This window comes from Haemaphysalis longicornis, unplaced genomic scaffold, assembly GCF_048455015.1.
Source record: "Haemaphysalis longicornis isolate Haplotype H1 unplaced genomic scaffold, Haemaphysalis longicornis Haplotype H1 scaffold_1, whole genome shotgun sequence".
Lineage (NCBI taxonomy): Eukaryota > Metazoa > Arthropoda > Arachnida > Ixodida > Ixodidae > Haemaphysalis > Haemaphysalis longicornis.
This window is the reverse complement of record NW_027526203.1, coordinates 159,531,646-159,556,037: the sequence shown is the minus strand read 5'-3', so window position 1 is coordinate 159,556,037 and position 24,392 is coordinate 159,531,646. Positions and strand designations below refer to the sequence as shown.

At 47.2% G+C, this 24,392-nt stretch overlaps 1 protein-coding gene across 1 annotated transcript; it reads right to left on the bottom strand.

Annotated features, from left to right (window-relative positions):
• Window positions 1-24,142, bottom strand: LOC144138516 (N-terminal Xaa-Pro-Lys N-methyltransferase 1-B-like). Its single transcript, XM_077670848.1, has 4 exons — window positions 23,838-24,142; window positions 22,317-22,488; window positions 17,129-17,318; window positions 1-2,672 (listed from the first exon to the last, which is right to left on the bottom strand). The coding sequence occupies exons 2-4, from the start codon at window positions 22,470-22,472 to the stop codon at window positions 2,353-2,355; spliced, it is 666 nt and encodes a 221-aa protein (XP_077526974.1). The 5' UTR covers window positions 22,473-22,488; window positions 23,838-24,142; the 3' UTR covers window positions 1-2,352.
• Window positions 24,143-24,392: the final 250 nt, after the last annotated feature.

Sequence of the window (24,392 nt, the reverse complement as noted above, 5' to 3'; positions counted from 1 at the left end):
TCCAAATACAGTGGATGTTTTATACAACAAGTATGACAAAGGATCATCTGCACGCTAGCAGTCAACAACATTTTACGCTGAGGTGCAGCTTTTGTGTACTGTATTCGTTCTGGCAAATGTTTTGATTAAAAATCAAAATTTCTACCAAATACACAGAGCTGGAACTGAAACCTACACTTTTTCATTGCCTCTGATATTCTGCTATGTGTGCAATGCCAAGTTGTGTGGCCCTGGCAACACTGTGCAAAGCAATAAGGATTAAAGAAATTAAACCACAAGCAATAAAGCGCTTTACTAAAAATAAAGATCGTTGCTGTATTGACACGTGCGGGGCAGTACAGAAACCACACAAAATCAGAAAATAAAGACGAAAAGATGAAAGGCCTTTTAGTGAGCCCGAGATTGCGGAAGGGGATTGTACCAGTGCAAAATGCTGCCCAAGAACTTGTGTACTGCCACATGTAAGCCGACAATTTCAACAATCCGCTGTGAGTAAGCACAGCTTGTAACTAAACTTAGCCTAAACTTGTAACTAAACTTAAAGGTAGGTAGGCACTTGCGTCTCTGCATTTTGATGCTGCTTTCACATGCATGTTTCACTTTCTCCGTAGACGGACCACTTTCATCGCTTATTAGTCCGCTGCAACTTAGCAATAAAAGTGTACTTAGAATCACTAGCTTACAGATGATAAACGCAGTGGGGGCATTTTGCTATACATATTATAGGTGGCTTATGAATTCATATGTGGTATGTATTGTGGCACTGTCAGATTCCACCAACCTATAGGTTGTATTCACTAGCGAGGTGCGCATGCAGGCAACCGTGTGGGTACGCCGTCACTGGTTACGTCGAGCTCCGTGGGATGGCAGTACTTGTCCGTGCTAAGCACATGATATGTGTTGGAGGTTCCAAACTACCCCACCGAATGCAAAGTAACGCTTCAACTCCAATGTGAGTGCGATTATTAACATCTCTGTTGGCACCACCTTTGAGAATCGGGTTGAAACGGAGCAGACGACGCACGCCGGCGATTTTTTTTCTGCGGCGTGCGGGTGCAGTGGCACAGGCCGCGTCATGTCCGTGGCAGTTTCCAGTGTTGCCAAGAGAAGAAATTGACAGCTAAATTTTTCAGTGAATATCATCTATACCTATTGCAGTGGCTCAGTGGCTAAGGCATTGCACCAGCAGGCGGTTTCACTTGCAGGGCCCAGTTCTTTTCCCTTGTATTTAAAAATTTAGGCTAAATCCATAGGTGCCAGTATGTATGGGATTTTGCTCCATGTTAAAGACTGTGGGTTGCCTAAAATTAATCTGCAGCCTTCCACTACAGCACACCTCCCAGCCCAGGTCACAGTGCACTCAAAAGCAACCTTATTCAAATGTGGCTCTCGCATTCCAAGCATCAACACGTATCTTCACATACGCAGCTGTCGTACTTTGTGATTAACTGGTAAGCAGAGCGGGTGCTAGAAGTCATACAATAAATTTTATTGGGGGCGAGTGAATTAGCTGCACACAGAAACTTCTTGCTGAAAAGAAACGGCAGCCAAGCTTGTCCATCTACATGAGCTGAACTAAACAGGCATTAGATGCAGCTTAGGCCGATAAAATACCACCCTCTCGCTGACCGCTGGGTGCAAGCGAAGCTTTGGGCCTAATGGCAGTCTTCAACTACCTATCTCTGACTCATTCACAAGCATGCCAACTCTTTTCTAGCCATGTCGGCTGACCAAACACGTTCCTGTGGTTCGAATAAAGCACTGAAAGTTCAGACCTGGTTCCCGAATAAAACATTGAAGAAGGATCTCTATGCTCCACATGTGACCGAGGGACACAACCCTTCATATACGCAGGGATGAAACAAAACAAGAATGACGGCGTTCCAACTGTGTAAACTCAAGATTGCAAACACAAACTTGAAGCAAGTGCCCCTCAACTGGAAGGAGGACCTGACTATGTAATTGCTTGCGCTGACCACCAGATGGCGGGCGCCTACTTGGAGTTGCAAATATGCATGAAAATTGCGGTGCACCCGAGTTCATTTTAGTGAATTTGACTGAATATCACATTTCATCCATCCATTAGTGAATATCACACTTCGTCCCATTACTGAGTGACTGAATCCTGCAGCCACGGTTGAACAGTATTTCACACAGTGCCTTACAGTACAAACAATGACTGGCGTCAGCCCCACAGTTGAGCAAGCAGAGCTCGAGACAAGAGATGGCACAGCACAGGCTGCACAGGAAGCCAATAGTGCCTGGTTATTATTTTGGACATTGTCGTGCGGCCAGCCTGGTGGGGGTGAATTTTGCGGTTGCGGTGGGGAGGCCGGTCGGCGGGGGGCGGCATCACCTCATGGCGAAAGTGCGGACCTCGTAGAGCCCCTTGGGGAAGCGGTACTGCTTGCGGTCGGCCAGTAGGCGGGCGCCAGCTTTCTGGAAGAGCTGCAGGAACAGATGCCGGGGACGCGTGATGCTGCCATCGCGGTTGTCCACGTCGATGTCACCCTGGGTGATGTTGTCCTTGATGATAACCAGGCCGTTCTCACGCAGGCCCCCAAGGCAGCGCTGCACAAAGGACACCAGGTCGCCGTCCGTCAGGTGCCCCGTCACCCACTGGCACCAGATCACGTCGTAGTGGCCCTCCTCGGGCGTGAAGTCCTGCAAGCCTGCAGCCACATCGGGGGAGAGGGAGAGGGAACAGTAAAAAGCTTGGAGGCCATCCTGTGCAGACTCATTCGGGGTGAACAAGCAAGCCTCGCTTGGTTGCTTTGCGTCAGAGGGTGCAAAAGGATCCTGCTTGTTCTCTTTAACGAGTGTGTATCAGACTCGTCGGCATACACTTGTGTTTACAAAGCATTGCCCAACAACCCATTTCAGGGTACGTCCTACAGTGCATCTCTGCGGGTACGTAACACCATGCTAGGCATTCATAGTATGCACACAGATTTGCTGTGGTGGACCCTCCCAATGCCTGCAGTCAACAATGCAGTCCCAATGCAGTCAACAGCTGGCACCATCTGTTTTATTAGAGAACACCTTAAAGGAGCCATGAAGACAAAATGCAAGTCTGTCTTATTCGAAAGATTTCGTGTTTTATAGTGGCCCCAGCGCTTGTCCGAATGCAAACGATGCTTTATTCACTGAGAAATTAATCAATCTATGTAAAAATTTTGATTTTCCCGCTCAATCGTACGTTTTCGTGGTCCCAAATGACATCACAGGAACCGACCGCTCTGCAGCCTAGGGTCCCTTGATTCATGCATCCGCCGTACAGGGTGGAGACACGTATGCGCTGGCGCCGCCATTTTGGTCCACTCGCTCGCTGCCGAAACAAGTCATTGTATCAAAACCGCGCTAAAATTATCGCCGCAACGGGGTTAACTGGCGAAGTTTGAATCATCTTATCTGTTTCGCGTTGCTGGGTCTCGTGGGAAACGAGAACAACGCTTTGTGCACGTTGACCCAACTGCAGCGGCACGAGACCGTTCAAAGGGTGTCTCCACCCTGTACTGTACGTTTGCGCTGGCACTGAGGTAGGGTGGCTAGAATGGGAAGGTGTGATGACCGCGGCGCCTTTCCCGCAGAGCGGGTGTTCCCCCGGCGCGTGCCTGCCGCTAGGGCAAAACAGAGCGCTGTCGTCAGGGGCGCCGTCGGCGTTTCCGCGGGGGAAAGCCAGTCGCCAGTCCAGTGGCCAGCCTCTGTATCAGCGCCTGGGCGCGGACTAGTCGCTGATTGATTGTTGGGTTTAACGCGCCGACGCAACGAAGGCGATGAGGCACGCCGTAGTGGAGGGCTCCGGATTAATTTTGACCACCTGGGGATCTTTAACGTGCGGCGAAATCTCGTACACACGGGCGTTTTTGCTTTTCGCCTCCATCAGAAAAGCGGCCGCAGCGGTGGGGAATCGAACCCGCGTCCTTGTGCTCAGCAGCACAACGCCTTAGCCACTGAGCCACCGCGGCGGGTAGGACTAGTCCCTGTGTGTCTTGCTGCAGATTATTGCATGTTTCGTGTATAACTGCACAGGGGTGAGACAGCCCAAACACATTTGGGAGCAGTTTTCGGAGCAGCAAAATTTCGATTTTGGAGCAGAAGAATCTTGATTTGGAGCAGTTAGGGACATTTAATACATCGTCTTGTGAGCTTAAAAAATCATTATTTCAGCAATTTGCAGGGTCAAGTGCACATTTCAATCAGTTTTGAATACACAGAACACTCAAACAGCCTTACCTGAAAGAGTTTTTAAGAGTATCACAAAGTACTAACTGCACTACCTTTTTCCTAATTGGTGATATTGTGTTGCGCCTGCACACAACACTGACAATAAAACTGCCGTTAACATTAGAGAGTTTTAGCAGTCCGTCTGTTCTGTTGGTTACTTTGTTACCCAGTTGACCGGACCGGTCTGCGCCTGCGCGCGCGGAAGGGCGAGGAGGCGCGGGCAACTAATCCCCCTACGGCTAAGAATGCCCAAGTGCCCAGACGAGTCCCGGTGAGCACGGCAACTACGTACACGACGGAACAGACGGACTGCTAAACTCTTGTCAAATTTACGGGCTCCGCAATTGTGGCGTTTTTTTTTTCTGTTTTAATGCTAAAATTATTATTTTTGTAATCCCAGGCTGTGTTGTACGAACAACTGTAGTCACGGCAACAGTTGAGCAGCTTCGAGCTAACGGTCGCATAGCCCAACCAGCCTACCTGTTTCAGTCCCCGGGGCGCAGGTTCACCCTATGGTCATTTGAGTAGCGTTAATGTTTAGCCACCTAGAGTTTGGCATTAAATTTCACTTTGCATACATCAAGTGTTATAGTCGCGTTCTATGGCAACCGTGTAGTCCTGCAGCTATTGGGCGCTGCCTGAACAGGTCGCGGCGCCGCAGCACAGCCCGCAACTTTCGTATCGACCGTTCCATCCCCGAGGCTCGCGATCGCGCATCGAAGCACAGCAACACCTCAACATTTTATAACAGCACAACAAGCCAAAAAATTCACTTCACGAACCTGATTATAGACGCGCGCACCGCGTTTCGCACTCAAGGACAAACCACGCCGAAGTCGTAGGCCCCACATTTAAATGAACTTTTTTTCGAGCCGCCCAACTTCCTGTAACCTGGCACCAATCTCAAACCATATCCTTGCGTTAACGTCACCGTTCAGATCCACAACAGATAGAATGAATAGACTGGAACTCAGCTGATAGCGTAAAATAAACCAGGGAAAATATCGGCGATACGCACTGAGCGCGTTGGTAGCAGCCAGATCAGGCGGCGGCCATGTTTGTTGACACAGCGATGCCTAATCGAGAAGGCCGTTTCTGCGAACCCGGACGGAAAGCGAATCGAGTTTTAGAAGCTATCGCTTGCTTCGTTTCAGTCTTTCTATTTCTGCCATTTCTGTGTTTGCGATTGACCGACGATAAAAGCGGTGACCAGGATATGCGGGAGGCTTTTGTCCCCGCCGAAACTGACATGAGCATCAAAATCCGTGCCGTTGAGGCTCTTCTGGAGCAGTTTGGCGCAATTTTCGTCATTTTCGTGCTTTTGGAGCAGCTTGGCGCAGGAAAATGGAATTGTATCAGAAAGGCGCAATATGCGCAGCTGTCTCACCCCTGACTGCACTGCTGTGCGGTGGCGAATATGCCTTCTACTTCAAAGAAAAAACTCAGAGATGGTGCTTCGTGCTAGGGTGCGATTTCGGATACAAACCTTGTTCCGAAAAAGTGTCCCTCTTTTTTGCACCCGCGTGTCAAGACCTGATTTCGAAATAGTCGCATGCTATTCCGAAGGCCGGCAAGACGCTTCAGGACAAATGGGCTGTTTGCGCAAAACACTTTGACGCGACTTGAGTAGTTCTGGCATGTCATACAGTTAAAACCCGATCTAACGCAGTCACCGAAAAGCGCGTATTTCGTTAAATCGGGAACTTCGTAAAATCAGGACTGTCATTTTACAAGCAGTTGATTTCATAAATTTCATGTCTAAAGGGAGTCGCATCGCAGCAGCTACCATGAGATTGTAATTGCGGCGGCTAGCTACGGCGCTCGCTTGACGATAATTAAGCGATGCACTAAAAGTGCACGGGGAAAATAATGAGCAAGCTGGGGCTTCTTGAAGTCATCGCACCCCAGCAGTCACGCGAAACACAGCGCTTTCTGTTGTACCACCTCCCCGCTGAGTGGACCATTCTTGGCTCTCATATCCTTGAACCACGTAAACAGGGCTTCCTCCAGTTTCTCGTGCAGGATATATGTGTCCTTGAGGGTATTTTTCTTCGACGCAATTCCAGAAAAATTGGCATGGATGGCGTCATTTTCCTTCAAGATTGTGGGAAGCGTGTTGGCCAGGACGCCATGCACCACGGGATTGTTGAGTAATAATTATCATGTAAAGTTCCGTGAAAACAATTGCCTCTTGACGTGGCGCAATCATCTTCGTGGTGTTCTGTCCGAACACATTCGAAATTTCTCATTATTAGATATGTCTGTTGCTAGAAATTCTTCATTAAACCGGGACGTGGCGGGGAATCTATTTCGTTGTTCGAGTTCGTAAAATCATTAATCAGAATTTGTTCGTTAGATCGAGTTTTGAATGTACTATTTTACCGCGACTAAATCTAGTACGTGGTACAACTAAAAACAATGCTGCTACACATCTGAAGCGGCAGCGCTTATTGTGTGCTACACATCGTTCATTCTTATTTGCATTTTGATTACAAAACAAACGAGAGCAAAGGCAAAAAAAAAAGGCTTGCGTAACGTGAAAGAAGCAGCAGAACTGAACTGCATTCTGCTCCACGCAATAAAGTTTGCTCGGCTAGGAACATGTTGCATCTTTTTGTTTGGTTTTCGAACTACATTGGGAATGCAATGACTCCAGGACGTTGCATTAACGTATGCCACAATTTCATGTTAATTTGGCTGGTGTAAACGAAGGTATCTATTTTCGTACGCAATACGCCCACCAACAGCAACAAAAAAATACGAGTGGCAAGAATACACATGCCGCGTGATCCTAGCAATTATATAGCGCTCACCTCGACCTCGAAGAAAAAAAAAAACAATATTTCACATAAACCCTGCAAAAAAGCCCTGTACCACACATAAGCTCCCGCTCAGCGGCTTTAATGTGGCATTTCTCAAACGCCTGCTTGCTTTCTGACAGCTTAAAACTCGGATGTATTTAGCCGTGTCGAAAACCCCATGTTAGCAGTAGCACAACACAAGCCTTGCCTTGTCTAAGGAACTGCAGTATTAGCTACAATATCCAGAGCTCAGTAACGCGTCCCCGCCGTGTCGTGGCAGAGACGCGTAGCACGGAGAACGGCCAGAACGGCCGCGCGAGCTGACGGCGCCCCTGACGACAGCGCCGCCGCGCGGCATTCACGCGAACGGGGGCCAGCTTTTCCTGGCCGGTCATCACACCTTCCCATTCTAGCCACCCTAACTGAGGTATTCGCGCGTTTGTTTACGTTATTGAATCTAGATGGCGCCACCATACCGTGGCGTGTCATTTTCTGCCTTTTTTTTGTTCTGGGAGAAAATGGTTTCGTGAAACATAGTGCTCGCTCGACAAATATGTTCACGTAAGACACCGTCGCGTCAATCAATCGGCCAGTGTCGTCTGAGACAACCCCAAAGCCCCGCAGTTCTGTGCAGCTAAACAAGCATAGTGCGCACAGTACCAACAACAGCAGTACGAAGCGGTACTTCTATGTTTACATGTCCTTTCGTAACTTACACTTACCACCATTCTTACGGCTTTAAAAAGAATGTGCCCTAAATTTAAGCGCAAATAGCTCGTTCGGCAAGCTTGTAAGCTCTGCCTAATTTGCGTTTACTTTCGCCGGCCTCCGCCAATCGCAGAACTGGCTCGAATGACATCATAGGTTCTGTTGTGGGAAATGAGCTAGTGGGTCGCATGGCCATTCCCTTTTTTCCTAATTATGTAGCTTATTTGAGCGAAGTTTACGTTAAAAGTGGTGTCAGTATGATTCTAACGAGGCAAGCTTTTGAATGACCCAAACTTGTGTTTTCTCTTCATGGCTCCTTTAAGGCCCCTGAGATGGTTTTTTGGGGGGTTTGATGGTATCGCACCATAATGGCTATTTATTGAACTAGTCTGTGACGGAGTAGTCCGACCTTGATTAAATCATTTACAGGCGTAAAAACGCCAGAAAGCTACAAAAAACATCTTCCGTGTGTGCCTGCTCTTATACAGTGGCAGATACTTGTGTCATACTGGAGTGTGAAGTAATTACACACCCAGCTCAACGCTCACCTGTTCTTGGCAGAAGGATACAGCGAGAGCAGGAGCAACGACACGCGCGGCGTGAACGCTCAGTGCTCCATTTCTGGCACTAGAGTTTTATCGATTTCATTTCTGTTTTCTTGGCTGCTGTACTTGAAAAAATTCTTTGCACCCTCTTCCGTGTTTCGAGCATAGCTTCGACGTTGTTTCAGTTACAAGGTTGTATAGCGAACGGCGCGATCAGGGCCCGCCGTGACAAGGCCAGTCTTGGGCAGTAAGTAGTTACTAGTAACGTGTTACCGGTAACTACGGTAGTTACTTTTCCAGTAACTTGCAACTGTAACTAGTTGCTTTTAAGTTAAACAGTGTTCCTTTTTACACAGTAATTGTAGCAGGAAATACCGTTGCAGTTACTTCCTGGCTTTATAGAAAAATATCCAACACTCGTTAAAGGCCGATGTACAGCTCGCGCTTTCCACTCTTTTGAACTTTCTTCTTTCCCACATCCTCTCCACCCTTCAACTTTCTCCAACACGGCTTCCCTCGCAGTTTAGGAGAGGAGGTCACGCGAAAAACAGAGGCACGGGGTTGTCCTCTCACATGATTTCTTAAATTTTTTCCTTCGTCTTGAGTCGAGCGGAAACAAGACGCTGAGGAGGAAGCTGGCGTGCCTTTGCAAAGAAAGGCCCCTGCATTGGGGACCACTGAGAATGGGCACCCATAATGACACCGAGAGTGCATCAACAAAAAAGCTGATGCAACAAAATTAGGCGTACACAACAAGTTTTGGTGGGGAGTTTGAATGTGCTCTTTTTTAGGTTCCTTTCGTCTAGGGTTTTACCACGTGGAATTCTGACTGCCTGAATGCTTTTGTAAGTTTTTATTAAATACACTCAGCCATCTGTATTGTGATCTTTACCAAGTTTTGTACAGTAATGGAAAAGTAACGACATTACTTTTTCACAGTAACTGTAACAGTTACTTTTTCGGCTCGGGTAACTGTAAATGTAACACTGCTACTTTTTGCTGGTAACATGCCCATGACTGGCCGAGACGACAACAATGAAGGCGGGAGCTCATTACGTGGCAAGAGCCCACACACACACGCTCATGTTGGTTGAATAAACCAGTTCGAGCCCAAATGCTGTCGCGGCTGGTTGTCTCTGCCCTGGTCGCAACACTATAAAGAGCATGCGCAGCCCGTCGTTGTGGCAACGACAACAAAGAGTTTCATTTCATTGCTTCCATTCAAATCAGGATGTCGTTGGATGCGCTCGGCCTTCTGAACGAAGCGTGTTGCCCAGTGTCCTCTGCGCTCTTTACTGTTTACCATGTTACCGGAAACAGGAGTTTCCATTTGCCGCTGAAAACGAAAGGACATTTTGTTCGCGGTTTCTGTATTCCGGCTTACTGGCTGACGAAAAGCAAGTAGTGATATCTGGTGAATAAGTCTCCAAAGCAAATGATACTAAAGTTTGTTGCCCAGAACTGTTCGCTTACACTTGAAATAGCTTGAATCTTGAACATTTCAGATGACACTCAAACGATACAATAATTTTCTTTTAAAAAAGTTGTAGACATTTCCCGTAGAGCTTTAAAAAAAGTAAACGTGATGTCGATGCTGCCATCTAGCGAGAATAATGAGCACCAAATAATGCGTCAACCAGAATTCACACCTCCGCTAAATATTTCGGCATAAAATGAGCAAAATATGTTGTAATAATTACGAACTATCCTCTATAGACCCTTTGCAAAATGGCCTGAGCGCTAGCGGAGGAGCAGCAGGCCATTCCGGCAACACTGTGCTCCGCCATCATGAAGGAAGCGAAAACAGCGAAAAGGCAGCAAACACAGAGCAGCTAACGTACGCCGCGGCGTAATAACGGCATGCGCTTCTGGTAATGTTGTTTTTCAAGAACTGGGTGGGAAAAAAAAAAATCTTGCTGCTTTTTGTTTGTTTGAAAAGCAGCATATTGTGGACTTTTATTCGACGAGGTCGTCTACTGACAGATCCTACGAGCTGAGACAATTTTAGCGCGGGATACCGTCGTCTGGGATGACGAACAGCAGCAAACGAACGCAGTATTTGTTACTAACAGCATATAGCCTTACCGCTGCCTGCTTGTTTAGTCATCCAGTTCCAATTGTGTTCATTCGATGCTCCCTTGCCGCGTCGTAGTGGCGGCTGGCCGCTATGAACAGACTATGAGGGGTCCGTTCTTTGCTGAGCGCTCACGTTGCGACTGTCTCCACGAAATGTTCCGAACAAACTTCCGTCGCCTTGCAGACAGTACAATATTGTCCCTTATATATCTTGATTGCTGCGATCTCTTTTTTTCGTCTGTACGTCAGTTGGGAACTCGTGATAGGACGCATCCAAATAACTTATGCGAGTTATAAACACCTGATGTATCTTCCACCTGTACCGCATAAGTAGTACAATTCGTGCATTACGCCAGGGGGTTTTTGTACTTACACAGAGTTTACAGAAAAGCACGATTCTAATTGAGTTCGGGTACGGCGTGGTTGCTGCACGGTATGCGCCGTCAACACCACGAGGGATCGGATTTCGCATAATGTACACAAGAAATAAAGTTCTAGACCGGGTTCTCGATCTACTGCCGTTGAAGTGTCAAAACAAGGAGAGAGAAAAATGCCTGCGCCAATTTTTGGCCGCACCAACACAACTCTCCTACCTGAATGTTCGCGGCAGTAACTCCGGCAGTCATGATCTGCACGTGAAACTGTACCACAAAACAGTTCTCCAGAGAGAGAGAAGACCAGCGCATTTGCGGTTCACAGATGTTGAAACATCGATCAGCGCGGGCAGAGCGAAGCATGAATGCAGGCTCGAATTCGCCTGCGTTGAAACAACTCTGCTGTCAAAATGTTTGGCGGTATACGGCGGAAGTCGTGGCCGCAACGTGAAACGCAGCTCTTAAGATAGAGTATAAAGACGCATTTCCTTGGAGATTGCCAAATTAAAACGGGATACACTAAATGTGTGCGTCGTACCTACCGTCAGCCCAGCACCACAGCACGTAAACATACTGCTTGAAAAGAGGTACGCAGCAGTGGGTGGTCATCATTGTTATAATGCCACAAGAGCACTAGTAGGGGGGGACGCGGCTTTCAACTTCGGAAAAATGACCAAAACATCGTTTTTTTGAAACCCACATATTCGGCTTCTATGTTTCCTATTCTGTGCGCTTGCAAAGTTTTTACGCTGAAAAGCGTCGCAAAGTGGCATAAAAAAATACTTTTGTCAGGCGCGGTGACAAACTATCAGCGCAAAAGGGCGAAAAAACGGCAATTTTCGGAGCGCTCTATCTCCGCAACGGTGCCACCGGGCGCGGCCATTTTGATATGGTTAGATCGGCCGAGCGATCGTCTTTCCGGTTCCGCTCGTCTCTTTTATCTTCGTTCATTCACAAACGCACAAGCGGCAGAAAAGAAACGACGCACAAACGAAGCTAGAAATAGATGCTGAAGCGCTATTGGTCCTCCGGTCGGGGCTCAGAACAACGACCCTGCTGATTGGATGTCGCGGGCGTCGCGGGCGCAACGCAAGATGGCGGCCGCCTGAGCTGCGTAGCGAGCGGGTTGAGTTCATTTTCGCCGCTTCGCTCGGCCGAGTTTCTGTTCAATCTGTGGTATCCAACACGGACGTTATCGCAATGGGAATGCCAGAGATAACGAGCCAGATTACGGGAAGTTGTGTGGCTCGAAAGGCGGAGGTCATCGAACGCTTCGTGGTGACCAGACCCCGGAGGGTGACGCGGTGTGCGCGCTTGCAATAGCGGTTCGTGAAGTGAACTTTTAGTCGGATTTGCGATGTTTACACGCTTAGTTATTGCTGTGTTTTGACTGTGGGCTCGCTAGCCTTGAGAAAGAAACGGTCGACGCGTCAGACGCTGCGGCGCGCACGGCATAGCCGACGCGCATTGGAGCATCACATGACTAGGCAACCGGTTACGATTGAACGCCATTACTTGTAATTAATGCCTGCGACGTTAGATTTAATCTTAAAAGCAACCTGACCAGCCATATCAGGTATAATCAAAGTTCGATATGTCGCGGTAAGCGTGCGCTGCGATGCGCGCGAGCCATATCGCCTTTCTTGCGCAACATTTCCCGTGCACTTGTAATTTTCATGCAAACAGGTTTGAGTTTGTAATATAGGAATAAAAATATGCTCTCTGCGTTAAAAATGTACGTTACTGTGGCAGCATTTAACAGTGATTTTTTTAGGGAAATTATTGATACCATTGCTTAGGGCATACTGGCTGTGCTGCGAGAAATATTGGGTGCCTTGAGAATGTCCAAAGTAGTAAAAAAATATGCTCTTGCATTGAAGTTTGGAGTTATGCAGAATACTCTACCAAGCTTCAAAGTAGCTCATTTTCATCCTTGTGGTATGCAAACTTTTGGCAATGAACACCTGCACGTATGAGTACTAAGTTGCTGTGCCAGGCAAGATAAAACATAAAAAAAGCCAAAAATGTTCAAATTTAATAAAAAAACTGCTTAACCTGTTGCCATGGTGACAACTCTGCAAAAGGAGGTTGTCTAGTGCGATACAGCCAACCAGCTAACCTACTTTGCATTGAAAGCCCATTGAAACCCATCTCCCCCTCCGTTTGGTCTGCAAAGGGGGGTATGTACTCTTCACGGAGGAGCTGAAAATGATGTTTTCTGGAAAGAGAAAGACTGTAAAAGGCACTCCAATTTCAAGGCAAGGCCTTCCAGAAGCCCCATGGTTCAAAAGGACATGAAAGGCTACAACCGTGACGACTTTTGATATGTGAAACCTATGTTGCAACTTCGGAAGCCGTTTTCTCAAAACAGTTTTTTTTGCCACCTGTGTCGCTTGTACCAGGGATTTCTTCGTGACCGCTGGGTCTATTTTAATTCCGTTTCTTGCATTACATTCCTTGATGAACTGTTCAGGTCGTGACTTTCTTGGTTTTCCAGATTTGTTTTTTGTGATTTTTTTATTCAAATAATCGTTCACAGTTGACATGCCTGTTGCACATTAACCTCTAAAAAAACGAAAACTAAAGAACATTGTGTTGTAAAAAAAAAATTCTAAAACTGTCACGACCTCGTCCATTCATTTGGGAATGCAAAGCACTTCGAACAAGTTTTCTATCGTGTTTTATAAGCCGCTCAAGCTCGGTACAAGCGGAACAGAAAGAAAATTTAATACATAAAAAAGTTTTCAAAATATTACTTTGAAATTTTTATGGTGTTATCACAGAAGCATTTCCAGTTGCTGTGCCAATTTTCATCAAAATCCACGAAGAAATAAAAAAGTTGATTTTGAAAGCCACGTCCCCCCTTAATTAACCCAAAAAATCGCGTTACGAGGCTGCAAAATGGTGAGGCGATGGGCCAAAACATGTAACCGCAACGGCGTTCCTGCGCGACGCTTCCTTCATGATGGCGTCGTCGCGTCAACTACCAGTGTTGCTACCGCTGAATATTCAGTGTGGCCCGCCTTTTTGCGAAGAGTCTATTACCCTGCCCATGCCCAACACGATTTTAAAGGTGAGAGAGGGCTTAGAGAGTTCATAAACGCGTGTGAACCATTTGAGGCGGGCGAAGCTTAGCACAAGTAGGGGCGGGGATTTTGCTCACCCATCTGAAAAAAAAAATGTCCTTTGTCATACTCCCGAGCATCAATTAGCTCTAAAAACGTAATGAACAACATCAACTAAGATTACTTGTATGAAGTGTCGAGCGCAGTGCATGTGCTGTAATCAAGAAGCAAGGGTGCACTTTGCCGGCACAGGGAGCTATATGGCGACTGTAAAACCTATGCCCGTAAGTACAATTTATGGCAACTCGTGCATGCACAGTCGACTTTCGCAATCACGGTATACGCAGTACCTCCTGCTCGAAGTCCATTAGGACTGGGAAGCATGGTAACGATGACGCTGTAAACAAATGCAGGTAGAACCGCCGCCGTCAAAAATCTAGAAGCGAATTCAGGCGGCCAACCACGAAATGCGTGCTTCGCCTCGGACGAGGTCGGACTACTACGTCATCGCAAGTCGGCGAGCCAACAAACAGTTCTGTCATGTCGGAGTAATAACTTTTGTTAGCGTGAGCGAATATGCTTACTATTTTTGGGCTTGCATCTACCAGAATTAGAGATTTCTGACACAAACAAAACCACTATGAAATTCTTCTCAGGGGCCACAAGTGAGGTTCCACTAGTCGACAGTGACAAGAGGCACAAGATGAGGAAAGACAGAAGCAGGTAACACACAGAGGGAAACCACACAACCACTGGAATAGCGGAGGAGGTAAATTTGAAACCGCTTACAGACACCTTTTGCAGATTGATGGATAGGAAGCAGGCATGGAAAAGTCTGAATGATAAATGACTTTAACGCTAAATTCAAACCTCAGTACTGTACAGCATGTTATTAATGCTAAGTTCAAACCACAGTACTGTACAGGATGTAAGGTTCAAGGGATGCCTGATGGTGAGCCGCTAGATGGGAGACAGTGAATGTGGTCCAGAGAAAACAATCAAATCCGCTGCCAATCAGAGAGAACAGGTTAAAGAGACACAGAAGTGAATTTGTCAAGCTCCCGGTTTTGCTTGCACTGCGTAGACTGGCTCAAATTAATACACTTTTCATCGTTTATCTGGTTGATAAGTCGTTAATTATTTTATAAAGCGGGAAAGAAGAAAAACTACCATGCGCGGTCTGTGGCGGCTGCACCAACTAAGGGCAGTGACGTCGGGAGGAGCTGGCACCGTGACTGGACGAGGTTCAAGGTTAGCATTAAAAGAAGTTTTGGTTTCGGTTCTGCCCGACGGCATCGTTGGATGGGCTTTCTCGATATCTCAGTAATCGCCGTAGCGCGCTTCTGCCATGTTGTCAACTGTCAAATGTCTATGATAAACCTCCCAGGACGGCTTGGAATTGTAGAAATCACTAGCCGAGGCCTACACAGTGGATGAATGCCCTCCGCGTCAGCGCAGGTGCGCTTTTCCCACATATTCGGAGCTTGCCTCACTCATGCCTGTATCGTAAAAGGCGTGCTCGCACCAGGCCAAGGGTGTGCTGATTCAGGCCTGTGCCCACTTCCAGCAAGCAGTCCGTGCTTGTGGTAACAGCACGCCAACGAGAACTCGCTAGCGCATCATTGTCAGTCTGCGTGCGTTCTGCGAACTCGCTCGTGGAGCAGTGAACGTTACAGCCCAAAAATGGTGAACTCAGAAAGGAAAACATCGGCCGCAAACGAAAAAAAAAAAAAAAAAAAAAATGCATGTACCCTCGGGCATTCGAACTTGCGACTTGCAAAGCAATAACCCTAGCGCCTCAGACCACTCGGCCACGAGCCAGCGCTGTCTGGGATTGGATATATAAGGTATATAATGTATAACCAGTTTACTTTTATTTAGTTTTAGCATTTCAAGTACTTTATGTGACTATTTGTTCTATAGCGCTCGTGCAGTAAGCGTCCCCCAAACTTCCACAATATCTCACGTCTATCAATTGCATTTCTTTGATGAGGTTTTAACGCGCCGACGCAACGCAGGCGATGAGGCGCGCCGTAGTGGAGGGCTCCGGATTAATTTTGACCACCTGGGGATCTTTAACGTGCGGCGAAATCTCGTACACACGGGCGTTTTTGCTTTTCGCCTCCATCAGAAAAGCGACCGCCGCGGCCGGGAATCGAACCCGCGACCTCGTGCTCAGCAGCGCAACGCCTTAGCCACTGAGCCACCGCGGCGGGTTCGCCTTCAAGTGGCCTTAGGTTTTCCTACTAGCGTAAAGTCAGCGAAGCGTCGCATGTGCACTTGTGCGGCGCTTGTGTGGAGCGACCCGGACTCGGAGCTTGATACACTGTACAAACTAACAAAGTAAAGAAAGGCACGTTCTTCCATTCACAAACATGTTGTGGCTTAGTTTCAACTGAGCGAGCGAATTGCGACGACCCGTCGGCGGCCGGCGGACTAAATGCTGGGCCGACTGACTCGGTCGGGAGGTCGGCGAGCCGTGCAGTAGCGCAGCCAACTGTCAGCTCATCTCCTCCCAACGTCACACGAAAAGGCCGCAGAAAATGGGCGAGGGTGCAGAGAGGAGGACAGCATTTTCGAATGGATTTTTCTACTAAATAATTTCGCGTAAACGCGCTCAGAGTGGTCGAAACATGGCTAATGAACTCCGGACTAGAATTTGCGCTAGTAATCCCGCAATGTTTACAAATCACTTCAGTGTCCCTTTAAGTGTGATGCTTGAGAGGAAACGTGATGCCTCAGGCGACAAGGAGGAGTATCACAGAGCCTGAGCATGGCAATATCCCAACTGACACTGCCAGTATACAGGGGATAGAACTTGGAACAGAAACCACCTAGAGCCACATTAGAAAGTTCCACGCTCGAGGAATAATGTAGAATACGTGAAAGTCAGAACAGATTGACAGCAGAGAGGCAGAGAGACAGCAGAGCGGCTACCCTGTGCACAGTACAGTGACAGCTGGCTGTGGGAGACTGCTTCCCTAATCTCCCACTTCACAGAGCCATGACTTGAGCATGCCTGCACTCCCCATTTTGGCACTTCGTTTATACTCTGCAGGCAACCATGCTCGGAAAGCGTGCTTTGTGAGTGCAGGCTGCGCAAGTGCTGGTGCGTCAGTGCTTGCGATTGATCAAACGGCCGCCACAGAGGACACAGCGCAGTTCTCTGGTTTTTGCGCACTTGATTACCTGTTTTTCCATCTTAAGCTCTACTGCACAGAAGGCGATTTTGGCACAAGTGACTAAATTCCAAAAAGCCACCTTTCAATGTTTTGGTACTAATTGTTTCTGTTGCGGAGCTGACACGACACAGCCCTGCCGGCGGTGGCTACCTTTGCAGATGAGGCGGTCGACCCGCTGCTCTTCGGAGCCAATGTAGTCCCGTGCCTGGTCCAGAAAGGCCTGGTTCTGCTCGACCATGTCGACAGTGTCAAACAGGGGCAGCAGCAGGTGCTTGGTGATGCGGCCGATGCCTGATCCACAGTCCAGCGCCCGCTTCCTGCCCAGCGGAGCCGCTTTGTCCTGCAATGGGAAGGGCACCCGCAGGAAGGAAAACGAACACGTTTCAAATCTTCCAATGCGGCCGAATGCTACAGGCGCACAGGCATCAAACGTTTGGGTGCCATTCTTGCTTCTAAACGCAACAGCACTTATAGGCCTACGCACTCTGGCAACTACATTTTAGGCTGACAGAATGTTAGAGCATGGCACACCTTCGCCCGAAGCAGTGACAATGATAGCTTCACACCTTGCTCAGTGTGCTGCTGTCTCTAGGCTCAGCAGGCCTCACATGCTCACCCAGCAGATGGTGTCGCCAGTTTGTGTGGTCTCTCCCTGTGCTTACCCCATCGGATGCAATCAACCAACCAGATGGCAGATTTCTACTGCAGTGCAATGGCGGTCGACACGAGTTCATCATTCCAAGGCATTTTTTTTTCTAAGGAGTCAGGATGAAGCACAGATGCCTGCGTGCGTTCATAGAACATTTCTATAGCTGCAACAACATTTTCAATGAGGTTGCAATGACAAACAAGGTCTTCCCTAACCATTTGAAAGGACGGCCACTAGGTGAGGGGCCATGTAAAATGGTAACCAGCCTTATTAAGCAAGACTTGCTAAAGCACAGGCTATTGCCCTACTTTGACAGCCACGTGACATTGTGCTGCTAAATCTTCCTTGGAGCTTGTTTACTGCTCTACGTGCTTCTCAATGCTGGCACAGTCTATTGCTATTGCGGAGTCACTGGTAGGAGTGGAATGTGTACAACACCATTTGAATTTGCATTCCTGCACCCAACAGATGGGGCACATATTAAAGGGACACTGAAGTGAATCTGTGAAGCTTCTGTTTTTGCTTGTATTGCATAGATTAGCTCAAATAAACATACTTTTCATCATTTATCCGGTCCGATAAGATGATATTTGTTTTATAAAGCCTGAAAGAAGAAAAAAAAGTCTGTGGTGGCTGCACCAACTAAAGCACTGATGTCCATACGGGGTGCTACTGTGATTGGAAGATGTCCAAGAATAGAATTCAAACTAGTTTCAGTTTCGGTTCGGTGAAACAACGCGCTTGGCATCTGACGTTATCGCTGGATGGGCATTCTCGACATCTCAGTAATCGGCATACCGCACTTCTGCCATGTTGTCGGCTGTAAAATCGTCAGATAAGCCTGCCAGCACGGCTTGGAATTGTAACTATCACTAGCGGAGGCGTACACAGTGGATGAATGCCCTTCGCGTCACCGCAGACGCTTCAACAGGATGTGCTTTTCCTCCACCTTCGGAGCTTGCCTCGCTCGTGCCTGTATTGTAAGAGGCATGTTCGCACCAGGTCAAGAGTCTGCCAATTCGGGACTGTGCCCGCAAGCAGTCGGTACTTATGCAACACCACGTGAACGAGAACTCGCCAATGCGTCAGTGTCAGTCTGTACACGTTTTATGAACTCGCTCGTGGAGCAGTGAACTTTACAGTGCAAAAATGGTGAATTCATTATAGAAAACATTGCCCAAAAACAAATAAATCAACCTAAAAAAAAAAAAGCGCTATCGGGGATTTGAACTTGCGAACTGCAAAACAATGGAGCTAATGCTCCAGACCACTCGGCCATAAGTCAGCACCGTCAGGAATGGAAATATATAAAGTATACATTGTATAGCCTGTTTACATTTTTATTTAGTTTTCACATTCCAAGTAGCTTAGATAAATATTCCTTGAATAATGCTCATGCAGTAAACGTCCCCAAAATATCTTATCTCTACTGACTGCATTCCTTAGGCAGAAAAGCGACTGCAAATGTGTGGTTATTCTGCTGGACGCTGTGCTAGTTTACCAAGCACATAAAGTGCTTCCCACACCTTGGTTTTACGCTGTACAATAAAAGTTTGTTGATTTTAATTCCTTAGTACCTATATTAGCTTCGCTGACTCTTCTTTTGCCTTAGATATTTCTGGCATCGCACTTAGACTGGCCCTAGATTTTTCTACTAGCGTACCAGTCAGTGAAGCGTGGCATGTGCGCTTGTGTGGAGCTACTTGGACTTAGAGCTTGATACAGTCTACAAACTAACAAAGTAAAGGCACATTTTACCAGGCAAAAATGTGTCGTGGCTTAGTTTCAACTGAGCGAACGAATTGCGACAACCCGTTGGTGGTTGGCCAACTAAACGCTGGGCCAACTGATTCTGTCAGAGGGTTAGCGAGCCATGCAGTAGCGCAGTCAAGCCAAGCCACCTCGTTTGAACGTCATACGAAATCGGCAAGGAGGATGCAGAGAGGAGGACAGCACTTTCGAATCGATTTTTCTACTGAATAAAGTGGCGTAAACGCAGCGAGAGTGATTGAACCATGGCCTAGAGACTCCAGACTACAATTTGCGCTAGTAATCCTGCAATGTTTACACATCACTTCGGCATCCCTTTAATACTGGCACATTGGAGCAAGGTTGCAAATAAAGCTAGGTCATTAAAAAAATTGCGGTGGGAGTTTCACGACATGCACAAACCCGAGCATTTAACCTAGTCAGTTGATGACTAAAAATGTAGCTGTGAGTCCTGCACTGTGCTAGTGTCACTCTTTAGTGATGTTTCATTTTTTTTGCATATATCTTTGAACCCAAGGTAACTCTTGCAAACTAGTTTCTGTTTTGACTCCTGCTCCTCAGAAGCAAGGCGTGGTGGCGCTGGGTACGGCAGTAGCCACACAAGACCACGAATGCTTTGGGCAGCGACTGCTTCATTCCTGCTTTCACTGACTTGCATCTCCTGTATCAAGCATCGCAACAACGCAACCCAAGATATAGTGCCACGCATCAAGGTTTTTGAGTTGCAAAATTTGATGCCGCCTGTACATTTTTTAGGTGCGAGTTGCAGATTAAGCTCAACCCTTTGCCTCAGAGAAGATTCATGGCAGTACAAATGCTAGGATCAGTGAACCAATTTCAGCACAATTTGTTGCGCACTTCAAGAAGCAAGGTTAAAACCAGCGGCAAGTGTTCCCAACCACTTATTTCAGGGAGGGGGCCCTCGTGAACTGGGGACGAGCCCAAAAAAGGGGGGATATTGAATGTTGATGCATGACTATGCACTTGAGGTGCCCGCTGAATCCTCATCTTTAAATTCTTCAACCTTTTTCATACAAAATTATCCTGCCGACTTGTCACATTGATGCATCATTTTCTAGAAAGGTCAGGCAGCAGCTGAAAACACTCATAGCTTATGCTGCCAGTATGCCGTTTCCCCCTGTTGCAAATAGTAGAGGAAGAAGAGGTGGCTCCTGGCTCTAGGGCGCCAGTATCATCATCATTGTAAACTTAGCCTGTCATCACCATTAAAGAGGTTCGATCGGGGCTCTCACAACGCCGTTCCCTGGCAACTCAACCGCAACGAGGCGGTCGCTCCGCGACACCCCCCTTTACCGAATAAAAGAAGGTTCTCAAATTCAGGCATCCATAATTTTCATTTGCAAGACATCAGCTTAGGAATCTCGACAAAATTATGAAACATAAGCTTTAAATTACTGCAACGATGGGAATAAATTGCCCTGCACACACCTCCGGCGACTGGTAATACAAGGGAGCAGATGCACTCAAATTTATGCCATATAACCAAACTTTGGCAAAATGTGAAAGATTTTCACTACCGCATGTTAATAGACACCTTGCTAAGCAAGAAAAGCTGTCTTGCTGTCTCTGACTTAAGGGCACAGGGTAAGGCGAAATTTTGAAAAAATTACGTTTTGTTTTTCTTCGCAATTAGGGAAGTTCAGTTCTTTGTGCACATTTTTCATATACACACTTGCCTTAAAAAGTCTTATTTCTCGCTAAAAAAACAGTTTTCCTGTAACCAAGTAGCAAGTGCCCACATCCTCTTTAAGAATGTTCTCAGTGTTTACCGTCATTTTTTTATCAAAAAACCTCCAGTTCCAGATCAAAACGCTTTTCTGGAACCAGCTGTATTAAGAAATTTCTTAGCAACCATTGCATAGCTGATTTTTCAGCGAGGGCAATCCGAAGACCCTGTTGCACGTTTTTTCCACATTTGCTCTTCGAAGCCGCACACGAAAAAACATCTTTTTTGGGCTTCACACTCTCATGATTGCAACATTGGATGCTGTTCTTCCATTAAATGATGATAGCAACGCACGAGCCAGCATTTTGAAATCATTCAGGCCAAAACCTGGGCGGAACACCACCATCAAGTGGCTTAAAGATGTTGACCACCAGCGAAATACTTTGTGAACAGATCATACGATGGTGCACAAAAATAGTCAAGGAAGGACAGACGACCGGCTTAAAAGCAAAAAAAATGACTTTGATGGTGTTTACGAAGCTGGTGCTTTTTAAATAAATGGCTCCACTGGTGTTTTTGGCAAAAAAGTATTGTTTTTTACCTTTAAACTCAATTACCTCAAAACAATGTTTTTTATTACAGGTACCATTATTTCCTATATCTTCCAGGACGAGCTGATTTTTTTCCCCTGTCATGTACATAGCTTGTCACACCTGCTGAACTAGAATTGAAAATATGCACGCAACAGTTTTTTTGTTACACCACTTTTAATACTAAAATAATGGCAAAATTTAGGTACTAACGAACAAAAAATGACAAAAAACTGAAATTTTTAAGGATGTTCATAATTCTAGTTCAGTTAAAAGAGCACAAAATTTGAAAGAAAATGATATATACGTTATGTAGATACCTTTATTAGATGCCGAGAAAAATGTACCTCAAAATGGCCAAAAATGCACTGGAAGTGTAGGGCTTACCCTGTGCCCTTAACTTTCTTGCCTGCACAAGTCACAGTTACTGACTGATAAAGTGCACTTTGAGAGACGGCCACGACTGCTACGAAAGCTTTCAGAAACAACAGAAGGCGGAAATGCACCCATTGTGTAGGGTGCTACAAAAAATGTGAGTTCTGTATAGTCAGGCCACAACTTTTTGGACGGCATTTGCACCTGGAACGACCGCAAGTCAACCCTTTTGCGTTCCCTCCCAATACGGCGTGACCCTGCCCTGACCTCTCGGAACTGCTTGAGCAGCCTCTGCGAAGAGTGCACGTCAGTGCTGCTGAGCTCCGAGTATCCGCCCAGCATGCCGTCTATGGTGGCCGGAATGGTCTCCCAGTAGGCCTTGCCCTGGCGGTAGAAGTCCTCCGAGTGCTGGGCCGATGCCATGTTGACCCTCGGCGCGCTGCACGCAAGCAGGGCGACATGCAGGGTGTGTGAATGGGGCACTGGGAAGAATGAGAGACAGCTGGGCGAGTTGGAAGGGGTTCATATTCAAAAGTTTAACTGCGCGAAAGACGGATACAAGAAAGGACACAGACGAGCGCCGTCTTTCGCGCAGTTAAACTTTTGAATATGAACACTTAGCCAGGCTGCCTGTGCTATTCATCAGTCTTGGGCTGCAAGACTCGTTTTTCAAGCTCCCTTCTTGCACTTGGAGTAGTTTACGCTCAGCACATACCAACTGAAAATGTGGAACAAGTGCTTTAACTGCCCAGCAGCACACGTTGGCCCAAAAAAACTATTGAGGATGGCATTTTCCTCAGTTTCATTTTCACTCTACATGGGTGTCGGCAGGGGGGTGCAAAAAGGGTACTTGCCGTCACCCCCCCTCCCCCCCCCCCCGAAGCCCCACCAGCATTACTACCCTTCGCCCTCGCCCAGGTGACGAGCTCCAGGTTTCCTAAATTAATCACTTCCCCACTACGGTATTCCTTGTAATCGTATCTTTGGTATGTTCTACCACAAAATATATAATCTTGTTGCAGTAATAAAATGCCATTAAAATTACAGTAGTGACTATCAGACCTAGCAAAACACGTTTTAAAAAGAATGCGTAGCCGGGCCTGTGCAGGGCTCTAGTCTAGACAGCAGGCGCCGCATAACCCGATGGCGCGGCGGCTAATTTTGGTCGCCGCTCCCGTGGTCCGTAAACTTTAGCTCATGACAGCACACCGTGTGCGTTTGTCACCCGTCAAGTTGGCCTGCACATCACTACTTTATGCGCCCTTTCCTTTTTGTTTCCGAGTTTGCCCGCTCCACCACACTATTTCTTTCCCTGTAGAAGAGTCCACGCATTCACTACACCGACTGTCCGCCGAACAGCCGCTGTCCGCCGAAGTTTTCGTTAAGAGCGCTCCCGCCCTCCTCTGCGCCGAATACTGCCCTCCATTGACCAGAAATTCGAACAAACGAGCTTTTCATGTAGTTGTACTTTGAGAATGAGCGCTCACCTAAATTTTGCACTGTCCCAACACACGTGCACGCTCCACACGCAAGACGAGCGCGCCCTTTTGCGAGTCCCTCTACAAACCATGCAGCGCGTTAGTTCCTCAAGGATGTCTTTCCGCACCTCGGTGAAATACGAAGAGACAAGCAGTAGTAGTATCTAACGAATCTAACGTGTGCATTCTATGGACGGTCAACAATATATTGCAAATGTTAGACATTCGCTTGCTACGCGTGTCTGTTGTGGTGCAATTGAATGAACACACGGTGAAGAGTGAAACAAAAACTGCGCTTTGAGAACAATACCTGAAACAAGGGCAGAATGTTCTACGAGGACTTGCGCTCGCCTGGCTCTCCGAGAGGCAACAGCAGAGCTGGGCAGGCGGGTAACAACCGCTACAAAACACAGGACATTCTGCGAACAGAGCGAGCGAACACGCCGGCGCGCTCACAGAACAGGGCGCGCTCACGCTCCGCACTATCCGCGCAGCGCGTTTTTTTAGGCGGAAGCGGAAATCGTGAACGACCGCGGTCGAGCTGGTGGAGCCGGTAGAAACTAGTCAAACCACGCCATACCACGCAAACAATAGATTGTAAAGTTAATACTAGCAATAAAGAGGACGAAATCTATTTCCACACGTGCTAACTTCTAGGAGCCAACCAAATGGTTCTGGGGGTCCTGGCGCCGTGGTCGTATGTTCATGGTTTCGTTTTGCATGTGCGCCACAAAGATAGGAGATGGCGCCTTCCAAGCATGGTCGAGAAGTCGAGAGCACCCAGAGCTCTTTATCCAGTAACTCTCTCTCTCTCTGGAGAGCACCGTGGCCGAGAACATGAAATGAAGGAAAAGAAAGCTTTTCT

What these genes read in the sequence shown, in the direction of transcription:
- LOC144138516 (XM_077670848.1), bottom strand. Translation starts at nt 22,472, where the DNA reads ATGGCATCGGCCCAGCACTCGGAGGACTTCTACCGCCAGGGCAAGGCC. An exon ending in TGCTCAAGCAGTTCCGAGAG is followed by an intron (nt 17,319 to 22,316) that starts GTCAGGGCAGGG and finishes TTCCCATTGCAG; the next exon opens with GACAAAGCGGCTCCGCTGGG. An exon ending in CGACCGCCTCATCTGCAAAG is followed by an intron (nt 2,673 to 17,128) that starts GTAGCCACCGCC and finishes ATGTGGCTGCAG; the next exon opens with GCTTGCAGGACTTCACGCCC.